At 38.3% G+C, this 18,059-nt stretch overlaps 1 protein-coding gene across 3 annotated transcripts in view; it reads right to left on the bottom strand.

Moving 5' to 3' along the window:
- Positions 1-18,059, bottom strand: part of hpse2 (heparanase 2) — a 54,096-nt gene that overhangs the window by 31,128 nt on the left and 4,909 nt on the right. For all 3 annotated transcript variants that reach the window (XR_016116983.1, XM_089012830.1, XM_089012829.1), the window contains 2 exons: positions 17,267-17,421; positions 16,061-16,222 (listed from right to left, as the gene is read on the bottom strand). Coding sequence is in view for 2 of the 3 variants with exons in the window: in XM_089012830.1 (XP_088868956.1) it covers positions 16,061-16,222; positions 17,267-17,421 (317 nt within the window). In the remaining variant the exon portion in view is untranslated. The remainder of the gene's footprint in view (positions 1-16,060; positions 16,223-17,266; positions 17,422-18,059) is intronic.

Here is an 18,059-nt window from a genome sequence, read left to right as displayed (position 1 = left end):
GGCATAAAAATAATTATAGTTTCAAATCGTGATGAGTAACCGGGCGGATTATAACATTTTGGATTGAATTTAATTTAAAACAGATTCTTATTTTACAGACAGTGTATTGTCGCTGTTTCAAATACCTGACATGTTTCGGCGTCTACTTCTGCCTTCGTCAGAGAGCATTTTGGATTGAAGCCAAATGAGGACGGAAGACCCACTGTGCGCCAACATCAGCACATTTTGCACGAAGATGGTCCCAAAATAGCAAACCTCAAAGCCCATTTAAACCACAACTATCTGATCCATTTTCATTCTGCTGGTAACAAAAAAACACGGTGGAACATCGATCCATTTCCTAAAAGCTTGCCTCACAGATAGTATAATTGTCTTTAGAACAAAATATATGTAGCCAATTAACACCAGTGAAGAACCGGAAGAAATTCTGCATTTTATGGGCAGTATAAAGTCCCTTTAAAAAAAGACATTATTCGCCAAAACCATTCCAGGCTTGTGCCGTGAAGAAAGAGGACATTCTAATGGACATACTCATTATACTCTGAGTACAGCTATGTGGTTGTTTTCAATTTTGGAGAACGGAGTCCCAGTCAGTTTTATTTACGCTACATTTTTTTTAATCCAAGTATTTATTTATTGTTGGCCAACATTCTTCTGGTTACACAACCAACCACATACATTATTCACATGCTGCCAAACGAATCATTTATATTTAAATTCAAGATGAGCAATGCTTGAATAAAGGGTACCATTACAAATTGTGCAATAACTACCGGACACAGTTATATTCATCAGTAAGAAGACATTGGTGAAGACTTTTGCATAACAATATAATCATCTGCATCATTAATTTGGAGTTGAGTTGGCTGAGTTAATAAGTTCCCCTTTTGGTACCGTATTGTACATTACAGTATATGGACAACGCGGGTTATGCTGCAAGCCGGGCATTCTAACTATCACGGACTGAGTATTTGTCTGCTTTGCCAGAAGAGAGGACAAAGCCAAGTGAAGTTTGTCAGACATCTGCTCTTGCTTAAAAGGTGTCAACCTGAGCCACTTCCACTCACAATGAAAGGCTTCGCTTGCATTTTTCACTTTCTTGGGAGCCTTCCTTCAGCAAACCATATCGTTAGAATACATGGAGGGAACTTAACATTTTCCCACCTCCCTTTTTGCCATTTTGTTCTCCACTCGTCCGACTGAGGCGAATTACATGACACTCTCATGGACATAAAATTTCAAGGTGTTTCATCTCACAGACTGTCAGATAATGTTCAAAAGACCTTTCAACATATGAGGACCTCGTCGCTCAATAGTTGACTGATTATTTCTCACCATTTCCCTTTCCTAAAATGAAAAAAATATATTCGACATCTTGAACACCAAAGACATGCAAGACAACAAAGAAGTGTTGGCAAAGGTCAGAGAAAACGATTTGGGAGCACATCTGACGGTAAACATTCATAACTCTTCGAATAAAGAACTGCACTGCACGAAAGCATGATAAGCATGATCTGCTCTTTGCTTTTAAGAACCCGAGAACCCAAGTTTAAATTCATCTCTTTGCAGGTACAGTGGGACCTTGGCTTACGAACTTAATTGGTTCCGAGACAGTGTGTAAGGCGAAAAGTGTGTATCCCAATAATTAATTTCCCACGGGAAATGATTAAAATGAGAACAATGCATAATTTTCTACTTTCTAATTTTCTAAGCCTTAAAACTACACAAAATATACCTTATTCTATGTATAATAAATGTGCTATAGTATTATGATTAAAGAAATCAACTGTACAATAAAGTCATTTTATTTACCTTTGTGATGGTCGTTAATGGCTTGATGGAATGGAGTGTCCAGTTTCCTCAGCATTAAACACTAGATGAGGAACGTAACCTTCTTCTTTCACCATCTTGAGGAATGATCCCTTGTAGGTGCTTTCTTTGTGATAATTGTATTTAATTCTTAATCAATTGTGTTTTTTTTTTTTGTTCTTTTGACGGCGCCGCGAGAGTGGCTGCCTTTCCAGCAGCTCATGTATTTCGTTTTTCTACTTCCATTCCTTTCATCACTTTGCTGCTGTGAAATGTAAATTTCTCCACTGTGAGACTAATAAAGGCATATCCAATCCAATCCAATCCAATCCAATCTGTTTAGCTGGGTTGATAGCTTTTTGCATCAGGTGTGCAGATGACTTGTGCGGGTTATTTGTGGAGCCTAATTGATGGGATATTTTAACCTTCCAGTCTACACTCTGCTTTTGAATTTTCAAAGTTGAAACGAGTCTAAATTTCACTGTTTTCTATCCATTTTCCAACCTTTTTTCAATGTTTTTTCTTTTATTTTTCCCTTTTGTTTTTTTTGTTTTAAAACTCTGTCATCTCCCTTTCGTGTGTGTGTGTGTGTGTGTGTGTGTGTGTGTGTGTGTGTGCGTGTGTGTGTCTGTGTGTGTGTGTGTGTGTGTGTGTGTGTGTGTGTGTGTGTGTGTGTGTGTGTGTGTGTGTGTGTGTGTGTGTGTGTGTGTGTGTGTGTGTGTCTCACTCTTTTTCTGTCTGCCTGTCTCTTTAATGTTTAAGCCCCTACCCCACTGCTGGGTTATTGACCAATCACGTGGCTTTAACCGAAGACGCCGTTTTGATTTTTGGAGAACGACCTCACTCTCTCTCTGTCTGTAACCCCATCCCCCACTGCTGCAAGACTGGGGGTGGGGAATAGAGAAATAAATGCACTCGGATGCCATTTTGTTGTTAGAAGAACGGGACGACACATCACTCATTGTGGCAGCTCCGTGTGTATCCCGAAAAATAGTTTGTATGCTAAGGTAAAATTTTCATAAATGTAACGTTCGTAAACCGAAAGGTTCGTAAGCCAAGGGGTTCGTAAACCGAGATCTCACTGTATTAACATTAAGCTTTTGACTTGAAAAATATACTCAAACAAAAACAGTATCCGACCGCCTTCATTTACGAGTGTGCTTTTCAAACATATCAATTGGACATACAGTGAGACCTCAACTTACGAACTTAATTGGTTCCCGGACAGAGTGTGTAAGGCAACAAGTGTGTATCTCAAAAAAAGAATTCCCATAGGAAACCATTAAAATGGGAATAATCCGTTCCCGGGTTTCCATAAAATATACTTTTCAACTAAATAAGCCTTAAAACTACACACAACATACCTTATTCTATGTATAATAAATGTGCTATTGTATTGTAATGAAAGAAATACACTGAATTGTATCATAAAGTCACTTTATTTACATTTGTGATGGTCATTTATGGCTTGATGGAATGGCATTGGAGGTCGAAGGTCAAAGGGAATTGCTGTTTGGAAAGAGAGGCGCATTACATGAGGACTGTAATTAAAGAAATAAACTGTGCTGTAAAATAAAGTTTTATTTACCTTTTTGATGGTCGTTGAAGGCTTATGGAAGGACAGTCACCTTCCATAAGGACTGTTGGTAACTTAACCTCTGGTGCTGTTCGGTCGTGTGCTTCCGCCGAAGATCACTCCGACAGTCGTGGTGGGTGTGTATTATGGAAATAGTGCTTATTATAAGGTTTAATTTTCATAAATTTGACGTTTGTAAGACAAAAAGTTTGTAAGTTGAGGTGTTTGTAAGTTGAGGTCTCACTGTATGTTATAAGACCAATTTTAAAACCAAAAAATACATATGATGGAGGACCAATAGAGAAATAATGTAATTATTTCAGCGTCATGTCATTATTTTATTTTGCCACTCTAATTTCCTGCGCATTATCAAATAATTGCATCTCTCATTCTGTCCCATCAAACTTGGTGAGCCAGCACGGGGCGGGACCACAGCTGCCAGCTGTTACGGACTGTCCACATTTTCTGAGGGAAATCACTGAAGGATGAGTCATTACGGCCATAATATTGAATGTCACAGATATTTTTTTAAATCCACCCTGACATAATTACATAAACAGGTTGCAAAAACAATTTAGAGTTAAACAATTTAGAGTTAATTGCAATGTATTTTTGGCAATACGTCAAGTGCGGATGTAACATTGTTCCATTGGTGCTCGTTGTTACATGCTTTGTAGTTAGATCACGGGGGTCAAAGTTAAGGCCTGGGGGCCAGATTTGGGCTGCCACATTATTTTATGTGGCACGCGGGAGCAAATGTTTTCTGTCACCTGTCATGATTTTGGCTGAAATCTGTCTCAAAATGTCAGATTGTCACGAGTAATAAATAATACACTCTAATGCGATTTTTCATCGGCCCTTGAAAAGAAGCTATAATTCCGAAGTGCCCCCCATGACAAAAATTGAGTTTGAGACCACATATAAAATTTTAATGGTACCCATCACAGATCTTAAAATAAAATCTTTGATTCAGTGGCCACGTTGAACAGGGCAAATTTCTCATTCAAGGTGGTGCATAGACTTTAAGATTAACTCACAAATAGCTCAACCATTTTTACGTGGTTTTCTTTGTTGCTGTAATCATAGCTATCAAAGGCAATAAATAATCGTTTTTGAAAACAACAAACAAATGAAAATCTTTCAGCTTGTACTCTGAGTTGACTCATTGTGATTGCAATTAACATGCACATTATTCAGCACAATGTGCAGTCATCTTTAATATTTTGCCCTTCGTGAGATCCACATGCCTGAAATCTGCCCCCACTAACTGAGGGCTGTAGACGCGGCTAAAAGAGCCATGTTGTCACTGCTGTACCTATTCATCAAATCCATTGAATCAGACAGTGGAAATGCCCACTATGGGAGTTCCTTTTTTCAATTAAATTTGCCTCCCATTAATCATATAATCACTGTCACTTTCTCTGTTTTGGGAGTCAATCAATGCAATCGATTTAGCGCAACAAAAAAGTTATGACAAAAGGTTTCACATTGTTTGGAACACAAACAGTGATTGAAATGTTCTGTTTTTTCATGATTTTTTTTTAAATTTAAAACAATGATAATCAAAATTAACGTATTTCAGTTGCCCTGCCCTAGTTCTGCTTGTAATTGGGAGCTTTGCAGCTGTAAACATTAACAGTCCAAAAAAACAAGTTTCTTTATTCATAATATATTTTTCAAATCAATTGAGCAAGTATTTAGTTATTGGAACTTTTTACACCAAGTATCAGAGTAAGCATTGCTTAAAAAAATAAGAAATAAATACACTGACATTTGCTGTCGGCCCCGCTAACTTCAGTGCAATAGTTTTATTTATCTTGATATTTTAATGTTATTTTCATGACGCATTTTTCTCAATTCTCTTGCCGTTGCTCCATTTTTATTTCTTCCCCTTTCTTCTCTTCCTATTTTTTTGCTCCCTTGTTTAGCTAGTGGAAAGCTGACTGAATCTCCTACCCAGCAGGACACCACAGAGTGATAGATGGCCTTTGAGAAGGTCTAACAATCCAACCAGCCATATGTTTCGAGTGAAGACAAAACGATTAAAAGAGGAGAATTCACAAGTGGCTTGAAAAGAAACAAGCCAAACTCTTGTGCAAGCAACATTCACTGGAGTTTATTGATAGATATTGTCTTTTTTTTGGGGCAGGACAATAATTCCGAATTCCAAATAAGATTCAAAAAGAAAAAAAACAACAACCCAAAAGTGAATCCTCTCGAATAAATTCAGTAGAATTGATTAACCAGGTATTCCCCATACAGGAAATTTAAAATACTAAAATGTGTGCATCTCTGCTAATGAAGTTTACTGTCATAATACATCTGGACGCATTAAAAATGAAGTGGCAAAAATTCTTGTGGGTGGGTCGTGTGATGGCGGATCTCTAAATCCTTCATTGAAACAGTCTTGATTCATTCAAACAGCAAGCAATCTGACGCAAAACGTGTTCTCGGATGACAAATGTGCAGTTAGAGTGTCAGATCAAATAACGGTTTCAAACATCCCATGCATCACACCATTAAAACGGCATTTGTTTGCAGGTGGCTGGGCACTTGTCTCAGAGCATATTGCAAACACGTGGAATTGGATCTTGTTCCCTTCAGTGATTTCACACACTGTAGGTATTCTTTCAAACATCTGGACCTGTGCAGGCCATGTGGACAGCATAAACAAAACTTGAAGTAATCACCATCTCAACATGCTAAATTCATATCATATCCAATATAATGGAACCGTAAAGAACGCTCACAATCTTCACAAAGTTGTTTTTTTTCTATTTGGTAAATCGATGAAAAGGTTTCTTCAGACGTCATCTGTACTTCTTTGAAGGTGTCGGACGTTCCGCTTCTTATGCAAGAAACTTCATCAGCAAACTAAATCTCTTACTGATAGTTTAGGCCCATTATATATACCTACTGTCCAGACATGGCGGTGCCGGACTCTGCTATGATAGGTCCCTGCTCTCAGGTTGAGGGTAGCAGAGGACTACTCCCTGCCGCTCCACTGATTGTTCCTAGTGGTCTGACTAATGACTGGCCTGATTGCCCCACTTCCACCGGTATCACATCATCAGTATTCCTAATCCTATTTTGCCTAAGTAGGCTGTTGTACGAACCATCCAAATTGAACCTCACCACAACATATCGTTTTAAAGAAGGATTTAGCTGTTTAATGACAATCGCTTCATTTACTCCACTTTCAAACCATCTATGTTCTTTCCCTAAGATATCGGTTTAAAGAAGGATTTAGCTGCTTTATGAAAATCGCTTCTTTTACTCCCCTTTCAAACCATCTATCTTCTTTCGCTAAGATGGTTTGAAAGGGGAGTAAAAGAAGCGATTTTCATAAAACAGATAAATCCTTCTTGAAACCGATATTCTGTGGTGAATTTGGTTCAATTTGTGGTTTCAATTTGGATCGTTCAATTTGGATCGCAGAGTCCGGCACCGCCATGTATGAACAGTAGGGATATATATATATATATAGGGCCTAAACTACCAGTAAGACTTTAGTTTGCTGACAAAGTTTCTTGGATAAGAAACGAAACGTCCGACACCTTCAAAGAAGTACAGATGACGGATGAAGAAACCTTTTCATCGATGGACCACTCCTGTACGACTGAGAGTTTACACAGTCAATTTGGTAAGATAACAAAAACAGCCAAAAACCACTATCCTAAACGTGTCAGAAAACAAGAATATTCTGGTTGCTTTCTGACATGGTGGACATGGGAATCCCCCTTTGTCAGAACATACAAACATTTGCCAGATTATGTAAATTATTGCACTTTTTTGGGTCATAGAGAAGGAAATGTGTCAACGCTATTCATAAGTGAGTCTCATTTAGTCGACATATGAAATCGAAAAAGAGGTCAAGTGTTTTGTGTGCGATGAGATTTTTTTTACATACCACATTGCACAAAGCGAATGAATAACAATCTGGTGTTAAAGCAGCTTCACTTGCAAAACTCTTACAGATGCTCAATCCCCCGCGTTCTGTATAGCTTAATTGTCATTCTTGTCATGTTCCTTCTCACTTGAGTCCAATTGTTTTGAGCAATCTGGCTTCCACAGCGCTGGACGGCTGCACTTTTGTGTCAGTTCAAAAAGCAAGATGCGGTGTATCCGTGTCTGATGTCCTCTGTGTGTTGTTTGGTTCAACCTAACGACTGATTAAAGGCTGTAAACATTTCGGTCACTTGATACCATAGATGTGAGATCAGACTGAGAATGAGAGAAAAAGAAAGGGCCTACATGCCCACTAACATCTGCCAGAGTATAAAGCCAACCAATGACTCAACCAACAAATGTATCGTTCTTATATTTTTTTAACCTAGGTACCAACGTACTGTACTCGCTGAACCTGCCATATACAGTAGATTTGGTGCAAAAATGTTTCTGATGGTTATCTCGCTCTGAGAGTTTGTCTTTGTCTACAATTCTTCTGTCTTTGGTCTGCAGCACGTAAAACGTGCACATGATTACTCGAGAATGCCCAATTGAGAATCAAAGCGTTTACACTTTTTTTGCAACAGTTTTTCAAGAATGTTCACTTAATTTCCAAGACTGAAAAAAACACACATCCATTGGCCAATTTATAAAATTACTCAGGTACACAAATCTAAAAGAAAGGGGAAAAAACGTGAATTTAAAAACACATGATTTTATCTGAAACAACATGCCTCCGAATCAAACCATAGTAAATCACTTCGAAATCCATTTTGAACAACGAGCAGATGAGCACGACGGCAAAAGCTTCACGTGTTTTCTTGGCACTAATGTTGTGAATTATGAATATAGGATTACAATGCAGGCTGGCCCGGTAGTCGAGTGGTGAGCACTTCAGCTTCACAGCGCAGAGGCTGTGAGTTAAAGACCCTGTATGGAGTTTGCATGTTCTCCCCTGGCCTGATTTTCTCTGGGTCCTTCAGTTTCCTCCCACATTCCAAAAAACATGCATTGCAGGCTGATTGAACACCAATGTTTCCCTCCCTGTGAGTGTGAGTGAGAGTGGTTGTTTGTCATTATGTGCCCTACGATTGGCTGGCAACCAATTCAGGGTGTCCCTCGCCTAGTCCCAGAAGACGGCTGGGATAGACTCCAGCAACCCCAGCGGCCCTAGTAAGGACTAAGCAGTACGGAGGATGGATGGATCACAATACTAAAACAATGATGTTTATTAAGGAGCTTTTTAATTGGGATACAAACCCTGCAACCCAAATCGCAAAGAATATTCTGAAATGTTACTTTTCCTAGTGCTGCAAAGAGGAGTTTACTTTAATATTCAGAAGGAATGGCAACACACCACAGGGCTGATTATGGCGCTGTGTAACAGGCGGGTATATTGTCATTGGTTGCCATGACAACAAAAAATACTTTCTTTGGATCTGTTGTTCTGTAAAAGTGTTTAACATTACTATGCAAACCTTTATATGTGTGTTTTTCTTCGATACTTAATGTTTTGTCATCATCACTTCCGCTTCCGTGTCATGTGTTTTCGTTAAACGAGAGCAAGGCGAGACAGACAGAACGAGACTGATGCTCGAGAGAAACAGAAGCAGAGCAACTGCTAGATAGAGAATGACAGTCTAAAGTCTACGTCAACGTTTATCTACTTTCGGTTAGTAAGGTGCACATGGTACGTTATTAATTTCCTTATTGACTGAATGTTTTGTCGAACTTATTGTAATGTTGTCGTTTCAATGTCCTTTATAGTTTTCACTGTGTTCCAAGTGTTTCACAATAAACGTTGTGACATCAGTAAGAAGCGTCATCTTTGACCCCGGGGTAGATACACTGTTTTTATAATTTTCTGTCTTGAGGGGTGAGTCTGCAATCTCTTTGCTTGAGGGTGCTTTAATGTCTACGATAAGGCTCGTGTAGTTCGTTTCTGATGGTTTTCATCGCTATCGGCGATTATTCATGCTAAAATTATAAAAATTATTACCTATCTGACCGTGTTTTGACAATTCTACGGCTCTCCAATGGCTTTCCTTTCTCAAATTAGGTGAATGTTCATTGAGAACTACTTCATTTCATCACAAAGAGGGTACAGCAAGTCTTGAAGAATGAATGACTCTCTGTGTCGTTGTGTTGTCATAATATTTGTTATTTTTGTTTTTTTGTTTTTCCCAAGATGGCGGCACGTGAGCACGCAGCGGCTCCCCTCTCCAGGAAAATTGGCTTTTTCATGTTTATTAAGTTTGTTAAAGTCATTATAAGTGCCTTGCATGCTGGGTTCGAGACGACAGTAATTTCATCTGTGCTGTATGTCATGCATATTAGCATATTTGACAAAAAAAGCTGACTGACTTTGACGTAAATTCCGAGGTGACATAAATGAAAAGGAATAGACAATTATAGCTTGGTCATGGACGTCATAGATACCTACAAGTTTTTTTAATCATATTTCATGATCATTTAATGTGGCCAACCTTGTCGCACCGACAATATCAAATCAATCTGAGAAATGTTCCCAAACATGACACAGATTCTCACGTTCCATTTACTATGTTGTTTTGCAACTGCTTTTCATTAGTTTAGCAATTTGCGTGGCTTCACGTGACTCTCCCCATCTTCAATTCATCTTTGTAATATTGTTACTTACACAAGTGCAGCTTGGTGGCAAATCTCTACCTTTGGGCATTTTTTTTAACTATATATTGACGATATAACGTACATTTGTACTTTGCATCAATACTAGAAAGTACTTACAAGTGGAAACTCAGACATGACTGACTTCAATGAGAGATGTGCTCTCACTCCAGCCGAAACAAAATGATTATTCAAATAAGATTATTTGCAAAAATATATATTACAGTATTTTCCTGTGTGCACCCAAAAGCCTTGATTTTCTTCAAAAGGTGATCCTGCGCCTCTTTCGCAGGTGCGGCATATATGTGAAGTAATATTGACGTTGAATGGAATTTTACACTGCCGTCTCCCCAATTTTTTGGTACCGTATTTTCCGGTGTATACGGCGCACCAAAAAGCCTTAATTTTCTTCCGAAGATGACCCTGCGCCTTATGCATGATGTAATATTGAGCTACAACAGGTCTCGCAACTACTGTCCGCAACCACCGACTGCATTTCCCCCTGTAGAAGAAGTAGTGCGTAACCCCAGCCTGTACTGTATCGCCTTATAATGTGGTGTGCCTTATATTTGCAAAACATATATATTTCTATATTATATTTAGAAAACGCTTTTCATTCAGTGAAGTGCACTTTATATAGGGAACATTTTGAAACTACACCATTAATTGGGGGTGCGCCTTATACTCTGGAGTGCCTGATACATCGGAAAATACGGTACATGTACTGTAGAAAATCGGAGTGCACAGAACAGAATGAGGTCGTATACTCGAATTTTGGTTCACAGGTTCTTGTGGTCATGGGAGATTTCCTTCAGATGGAATTTTGGCGAAAATAACAAAAAAAAAAATCCTCAAGGTTATCTTTTGAGCCTTAAACATACAGATGCAGCCTTTGAGGTAACTGGTGGCAGACTGATCACCCCATTCTCTGGCGAGTCAAATAAACACGGGACTTTCGCGTAAAATTACAATATACAGTGCAACAATAACAGTAAACCCATGAGTGGTAATTAGGGAAGAGGGTTGGAATGGGGGGGCTGGAAAAGAAAAGTGAGCGTGACCTTGGCTGGGCTCAGCCTATTTGACCAGTGTGTGTGTGTGTGTGTGTGTGTGTGTGTGTGTGTGTGTGTGTGTGTGTGTGTGTGTGTGTTTGTATGACGTGTCTTGTGAGGACCACTAACATTTTATACCATATGTAGTGAGGACATTTTTGACAAGTGGGGACCTTTTGGCCGGTCCTCCCAAGTTTTTCATTCTAAAGGCTTCTAGAGGGTCTATATATGCATCTGTTAAAGTTTCGGAAAGGTCCTCACAAATTCACCCAAAATGATTTTTTTGGTGTGTATTTTCATTTCATTTGGATAGACGCGCTTTTTACTCTGTGTATGTGTGCGTGTATGTTTAATAAGAGGAAAAAGTTCATACCACAAAAAGTAAAACGATATTTTAACCTGGTTATTTATTTAACTTGCTGTTATTTCAGTTTCAAGTCCACTTTTTTTTTTCTTTTTAAAGAAGTTGAAGTGGGAAATAGCCTGATATTTAGTGTTCAAATGTAACACTAATTCTTCTCTAAAGTTATCAGCAACGGTGGTCCTCACTTCTTATCTGGAGTTATCCGGACCTCACAAAACCATTCAAACAGGAATGTGTGTGTGTGTGTGTGTGTGTGTGTGTGTGTGTGTGTGTGTGCGTGTGCGTGCGTGTGTGTATATGTGTGTGTGTGCGCGTATTAGCTGTATGTGTACCATTAAGGATACCTCTGCCTCTAACAAGCCTGGGTCAAAGGTCAAATAGTGGTGAGTGGAAACGAGATGGAGCAAGACTGTTAAAACAGACCTTTAAAAACATTTGCACATACAAACACGAACACACATGCACTGAGAGGATTAAGGCTGATTATTTCCAGACCATTTTAAAAACACATCCCTTAATCCTCAACCCTGATTAGTCTTCCCACCACAAAGATGTGTGGTCTTCACACGAAAATCTATTTACACATAGTTAAAATACATGAAATAATCTGACTTCTGAGTAATATGTCACTTTCAAGGTATTTTGGCGCAAATACTTCACGAATGTACAGTGGAAACCGATTCAACGCAAAATGTTGCAGGATGTCGGTTGCCCTTCTTTAGAAAAATTATGCCCAAATAAAATATTGTATAAACTTTTTTTTTGTAGCCGATGCCAATTATTTTAGGTTCCTTGGGCAGGAAGGATCAACCTGATCAAACTGTTCTCCAGTATGTCAATAAATAATTCTCATTTTTGTTTGATGACTTGATCATAGTTTGACGTCTCTAAGGACACAATCCTCAGTCAGGATGCAATCAATCAGAAATATAATGCTCAAGCTATGCAGAAATCAACATGATACAGCGAGTTAGTATGAAGATGTATCACACAGCGTCAAGATTTCTGAATTGAGCTGTCATAAATCACATTTGAAGAATACTTCGTCCATGCCTTTTATTTTTGGTTCAACTGAAGAAAATGTTCACCATTGCAGAGGGTCACAATTGAAACCAGCCACTATGTAAATCGCTGGGGGGCAAAATTATGACTTCAAACACAAAATTGGGTTTTGACTCTCTCGATGTAATTTATCGAAGAGTGAGCAAAGAGACCAACACCATTTGTTTTGTTATCGATCCATCTTTATGAATAGTAAACATGTTTTCATTTAAAAGAAAATTATGCTTTATAGATTTTCTTTCGCCGTCTTGTTATTTGAACCAGGAGTTCACAATTTCCAATTTCTTTTGCAAGCACCATTTGGCTTGAAAAATGGTGCTCATTTAACACAGACTGTCATTTTGCATGCTTCGAAAGATGAAAAGCAACCAAACAGACTTGGACCACTTGTGGGCGATTATTGAAAATATCCTACAATTTTTCATTGATCATACACTGCTAATGTTCATGCTTACAGTCAATCCACTCTTCTTTTTTTTGTTGTTGTTTTGACTTCAAGATGGCACTGCAAGAGTGGCTGCCTTTACAGCAGCTCCTGTATTTTGTGTTTCTACTTATTTTCCTTTCCTCCTCCTTTCATAACTTCGCGACTGTGAAATATCAATTTCTCCACTGTGAGACGAATAAAGGCTAATCCAATCCAATCTTCATTTGGTAACATAATTACATACATTGTGTAATCATGAGCCTCTATCGTGGTGCGATAATATAAAAATGCTGCATCACAGCGATAAGGGAAGATCCAGAAAATTTTGTCCTTTTCGCATAAAGCCAGTGTGTTTAATTTTACACAGCATTCGACAGTGGGATAATTAGATTTGCAGTAAATTAATCAGAAGTGTGTTGTCAGATGCATTAAACGCTTGTTCAAATTGTCACAAATAAAACAAAGTGCAGAAGAACAGTTTTAGCCTAATTTTCCAAATAGTCTTGCAGAGATGCCATTCAATTTGCTGTTACAGATCTGTGCTACCTCTACAAGCGGAAGATTGCAGTGTGATCTATGTTAACCACAAATTTGTGTTGGTCCAGAGAATACAGAACAGTAAAACAGAACTGCCAACTTTCATAGCAGTTCTTCTCAAATAGTTTGAGTGATACCATACTTTGAGGAACATGTTTTTTTTTTTTTTTTGCTCGACTGAACTGAGTGCAATCGCACTCCAACCGCAGTAAATGGTACAGGGATATGTTCCAAATACATGCCGAGCCAGCTCGGCACACTGTCGATTTAGAAGCAAATATATTGTTGGGGAGAAAAAAAAACCTCTACAAATATTAGAACATTTCTGAATAAAAATCCAACTGTATAAGAAGAGAAATGTGGCAGTATTGTTCAGCTTTGTTCAGCAGAAATGTCGGTGAATGTTAGATAGTCTGCGGCTGGATGGTTGCATGGCTTGAAGAGGTCGCGATGAGAAGAAAAGAGCGTCAGCGCAGTATGTGGAACTGCCACGGCTTGGATTTGAAGCGGATTTACGTGGGACAGGAGATGTGAGACAATCTCTTTTTGTTAATGGTTGCTACAGCTTTGTATTTGCTTTCACCATTTAACTTGTAGATGTGCATATTTCACCATGACATACCTGATCGACTGGTGAAAAGGACGTTATGATCCTCTCCTCTTTCATCTATAACTGCTTCATAAAACAAAGTGGGTGAAGAATTTGCTTAAGATTGAATGACTGTCTGTCTTATGTGTTGTGTCACATTATTTGTTATTTAGTTTTTTTGTGGGTCTGACTTCAAGATGGCCCCGCGAGAGTGGCTGCCTTTACACCATCTCCCGTATTTTGTTTTGACTTTTTTTTTTCCTTTCCTCTTCCTTTCACACTTTGCAGCTGTGAATTGTAAATGTCTCCACTGCGAAACTAATAAAGGCTAATCCAATACAATTCATGATGCCAACACAAAACATCATTGCAGTGAATGAGAATGTGTTTGCTATCGTGCCTTATTTTGCAAATCTAACCAATGACATCATGGATCAATCAGCAAATTATGACATTACAACTGAATGTGCATTCAATGTAAAGCACCCGTCAATCCAATCCAATAAAAATGACCTTGTTCATTATTCGGGTACTGTGGATTATTAACTTTTTCTGAAGTTGTTGGTTATCTCGCACTATTACTGAAAGAGCCAATGAAGCTAATGTTTACAGCAGCTTTGCCCCTCACAGCAACAACATGCATACTTGTGTTAATTCATCAAAAGGAGTGCATTCAGAGTCACGAAAGCACATTCAGTTGTGTTCGGGTGTCAGAATGAATTTACGAATACACAAAACCATTCAGTGCAGCAAACAATTTCTAAAGAGAAGTGTTTCTGCTATACATGCAACACCAAACTGTTGCTGGATACTTCCACACAGTGCCGTCATTTTTACAGACAAATATCTCATTTTGCACACTTTCCAGTTTCCATTGCAATCAATCATAAAGGCAGACAAAAAGGCAGACGGCACAAAAATGTGGGCTTGAAGTTCTGTGGACTTCTTGAGTTAACTTTAACCAATGGATAATACAATACAGACAATACAGAGTGTTATGTCAACTTAAAGGACAACTGACGTCTCTGGACAAGTTGTGTCCATAATTTGTAAAATGGCTTCAAATGACTTCTACTGAGCGTATTTGACAAAGATTCCACCGCATATAGCTATATTTTACGTTTTAAGACTTGTGCTAAATATTCCGGAAGTCTTGTTTTTGAGTTGGTGACGAGTCCTCACCCTAAGTCACTGAAGGAACGCCCCTGACTGAAAAAAAGGACACATTGTAACAGTCCTTCCATCACGTCAATAAATTTTGCTGTACTTTGGTCTGAAAACGTCATGTAGGACCAAAAAGAGGCAGAAGAGGGCGACAAAGCTCCATGTAAGGAATTAATCAGCCTGTGGAAACGGGCTGATTAATTCCTTTTTGTCGGATTTGTCGCCATGTTCTGCCTTTTTTGGGTGCGACATTTCCCACCCTGATGCCTAAAAATGACAAGGAATAAATTCTTTAATCGATTGCAAACATGTATGGTTTCTTCTTCAGAACTATTTAAATCATATTCATAACTGGATGAGTAACAAGAAAGCATATTCTCCGAATCTGAAGCCATGTTTTGATTCTCCAGCAGGGCAAGATGTCTTGCCGTGACACCACGAACATGGAAGCGGGACCTTCTGAAACTGGCCACTTCCGGTTTCAAATTGAAGTACTTTTTAGACACTTTAAGTCATTTTTATTGGTGTTTTGCGTTTGACTAATAATATCATACTGCATGTTTTGGGTATTTTAGATGCTCTAAAACGTTTTTCTGATTTGAAGTCAGTTCGGAAACAAAGAAAGTGACTTCGGTTGTCCTTTAAACTGGTGGAAACATAGAGTGTTAACTAGACAGAGCTAACACGCCACTCAATTAATCCCCACATTCCTTTTCTATAATTTCCATTTCTATAATTTTCATTTTGAAAGCTAACAGTTTACATTGGCATGCGATGAACCCTCTGTGTAAGCATACAGGGAGGCTCAAAGGTATTAAATCAAAGGAAGTAATTTTTGTCTGACGCAACTCATTCTTTACATGCAAGTGAGCGTGGGATCTCCTACCTGTTATTGTTACATTGCTGTAGATATTGGACAGTTGCTCCTTGAGCAGGACGAGATGTGTGCTGGCCGCCTTTTCTCGTTGAAGCTGCAGCATCATGTCGGGATGGCTTGCCACTTTACAACCGTTCTGCTTATCCATTGCAATGTCACTTCGCACAATATCTGCAGCAGCACCACCCCAATAAAAATGAAATAAAACAAATACATAAATTTAAAAAGGCAAAACAAATAATGTATTGTACAATACATTGCAGGTTGGCAAACCCAAAAACCACAGAAGAATTTTTAGAAATAGTAAAAGCACAAATAGTCCAACTGTAATTGGTGAAGTGGGTGTTATCATTAACACTGAGAAACCTTTAAAAAATAACGTTGTTCTCCACCCCTGCTTCTATACAACTTCCGAACTTGTGTTAACCACTTCCCATCATGTCACCATTTTAGCCTTTAATACAAACAGATATTAAAATCATCTGCTGGAATTGAACAACTTTAATGTGTTATCATTGAAAAAAATATCTCAGTGGCAAATTTCAAAGTACACTCTTAATCTGTCAAATGTTTAAAAAGCATTATAAAATTTTCTGCACAAATGTTAACCATTGACAGTGATACTTTTTAACGGCCTGGCTACACTGCCTTCGCTTAAACTGACACAACTTGGAAGTCGCTTCAAGTATTGTTAAAAATATATATATTGACATGTTTTTAAACAGCTATTCAACATAATTCACATCTCAGTCATATCAAACAAAGAAATTAGCCAAGCTTGGTAAGTGTATGAGCAGACTTAACTGTGATGATAATAATAATAATAAAATTATATAATAATAATAATAATAATAATAATAATAATAATAATAATAATAATAATAATAATAATAATAATAATAATACATTTAATTCATACGCGCTTTTCAAAACTCTCAAGAACGCTTACAGAAGAAGTTTTTCTTCGGGTAAGCAGTGGCAGCCAGCTGCGACAGCGTTCACTCAACCTGAAAGTAACACAAACACACCCTAATGGCCAACACCTGCATGGAACGGAAATTAATTGGAGTAAAAGTACCGGTAAATGACTTTTGACGGGAGGGGTTAATTTGGAGCTCTATGGCATGGGCAAAGTGTTCATATGAAACGAAATAAACGCAGCTCTGCGTGTGACGGTGTCGAGCTGATTTTTTTTAATGCATTCATGTGTTTTACCGTCGTCGTAGTTCTTCAGGTAGTAGTCAGGTCCGGGCCCTCTGTATTTCGCCAGGTTCCTCTGATTGCTGAACTGCAGAAAGTCGGTCCTTTTACCACCAAAGCGGAGGAAGGCTGGAGAGAGGCCTCTCGCCAAAGTCACCAAACGTTTGGAACTGTGGGTGAACTTCGGTTAGTTCTTCCGGTTTATTGTCCTATCTCTCTCTCTCTCTCTCTCTCTCTCTCTCTCTCTCTCTCTCTCTCTCTCTCTCTCTCTCTCTCTCTCTCTCTCTCTCTCTCTCTCTCTCTCTCTCTCTCTCTCTCTCTCTCTCTCTCTCTCTCTCTCTCTCTCTCTCTCTCTATATATATATATATATATATATATATATAGTTGTATTCTTTTTATTAGTTTTTATTAGCTGTTTTATCTATTTATTAATCCATTTGCTTCGATGACCATCAATTCCATTATTGTTAGGCCAGAATTTAAATAGAGTAATTTAAATGTGACATGCAAATTTCTCAATAAACACACGTGGGGGAAAACTCACACATTGTAAATAGCACAGCCACTTTATATCGCGTCAATCCAGTGACATATATCAAATATGTTGTTTATATTCTTAGATATTTTTATACTTTGCACTGTGCACAGTTCTTTTGAGTAACATTTTTGTGAAGTTGTACATTTTAGTATCCTGACATTTTCTTTTGTGCATAGAATACTTTTTTTATCTTTTGACCGCCCCTGGCCCCTTTCAATTATACTGCTGTCGATTGCAAATTTCTCCATTGTGGGACTATTAAAGGGTTT

Source organism: Hippocampus bargibanti, linkage group LG13 (assembly GCF_051943395.1).
Source record: "Hippocampus bargibanti isolate YZ-2025 linkage group LG13, ASM5194339v1, whole genome shotgun sequence".
Lineage (NCBI taxonomy): Eukaryota > Metazoa > Chordata > Actinopteri > Syngnathiformes > Syngnathidae > Hippocampus > Hippocampus bargibanti.
Note: the sequence above shows the minus strand (reverse complement) of the source record. Positions and strands in the feature narration are given on the sequence as shown.